The sequence below is a fragment of the Clytia hemisphaerica genome, unplaced genomic scaffold, assembly GCF_902728285.1.
Source record: "Clytia hemisphaerica strain Z4C2 unplaced genomic scaffold, Clytia hemisphaerica genome assembly, whole genome shotgun sequence".
NCBI lineage: Eukaryota > Metazoa > Cnidaria > Hydrozoa > Leptothecata > Clytiidae > Clytia > Clytia hemisphaerica.
This window is the reverse complement of record NW_027103585.1, coordinates 254,821-256,261: the sequence shown is the minus strand read 5'-3', so window position 1 is coordinate 256,261 and position 1,441 is coordinate 254,821. Positions and strand designations below refer to the sequence as shown.

The window sequence follows — 1,441 nt, the reverse complement described above, 5'->3', positions numbered from 1 at the left end:
TAGATCATTCTCTTCAAGTTCGTCCTCACACGTTGATTGGAGCCATCTTGTTGTCATGCTTGTGCCCATGAGAAGGTAGATACGTTGCAGTCCATGATACAGATAAAAAAATTCACTCCATTAAGAATTAGTGAATAAGAGTGACAAATCATCAAAAAAATATTCTGTGTTCTTCTTCATGTCTGTTGAAGATCTTTCAAAAGCCCTTGATGGCATTTCAATATCCAACGACAATGTCAAAAAGCCTACTGGAGAAGATGATGAAAAACATACCAAAGAACTACTAGTTGTCTCCCAGCCAGATGAAAAGCCATCTTCCAAAACTGGATTAATATATGATGAAAAAATGACGTTATATTCCTGTGAGTTTCAACACCCGGAATGTCCCGAAAGAATTAGTAGGATTTACCAGAAACTTATCGATGAAGGGTTGACAGAACGTTGTACTGTTTTGAAATCAAGGCCAGCACGGAATGAAGAGATTATCACTAAACACACTGAGGATCATTTTGACTTTATTATGTCTTTGGTTGATAAGAATAAAGAAGAATTGGATCGACTAGCTTGTGACTTAAACTCCATTTATCTTCACAAGGATTTGACTGAAAGTGCTTTGTTATCGGCTGGTTGTACATTAGAATTAGTTGATCAAATTTTGAAAGGTAATTTACAGAATGGAGCTGCAATTGTGAGACCACCTGGTCATCATGCTACTAGAGAGCAATCAATGGGGTTTTGTCATTTGAATAATGTTGCACTAGCTGCAGTGATGGCTATTGAAAAGTATCAATTGACAAGAGTTTTGATTTTAGACTGGGATGTACACTATGGTAATGCCACACACAAAATGTTTGATGATGATCCAAGAGTTTTATATTTTTCCTTACATCGTTATGATCATAATAGTTTTTGGCCAAATTTGGAGGAAACTAACTATGATTCTGTTGGAATTGGTCCTGGAACTGGTTACAATATGCATGTTGCTTGGAACAAAGGTAAAATCAAGTCCACTGCTTATTTGTATGCTTTTAACAACCTCTTAATACCTGTACTTGAAGATTATGAACCAGAACTGATTTTGATATCAGCTGGTTTTGATGCTGGTGTTGGAGATCCGCTTGGTGGTTGTAAAGTCACTCCATACGGATATGCAGAAATGACCAAAAGATTAATGAAGTTTGCTAATGGTAAGGTAGCACTTGCTCTTGAAGGCGGTTATAATTTAAGTACAATCTCAAGAGCAATGGCTAGTTGTGTTTTAACTCTTCTTGGTGACAGTGTGGAACCTGATTTTACTAATAAGCCAGGACCACCGTCAGACAGTGCTTTACGGTCAATCTGTGATCGCTACAAAGGAGTCTTCGAAAAACCAACCTTTCCATATGATTTTCCACCGTCTTGCTACATTTATGGTATCAATAAGATTTCCAATAAAGCATGA

General features: G+C 37.1%; 1 protein-coding gene across 1 annotated transcript; it reads left to right on the top strand.

Annotated features, from left to right (window-relative positions):
• Positions 1–1,441, top strand: LOC136801375 (uncharacterized). Its single transcript, XM_067058014.1, has one exon. The coding sequence runs from the start codon at positions 179–181 to the stop codon at positions 1,439–1,441; it is 1,263 nt and encodes a 420-aa protein (XP_066914115.1). The 5' UTR covers positions 1–178.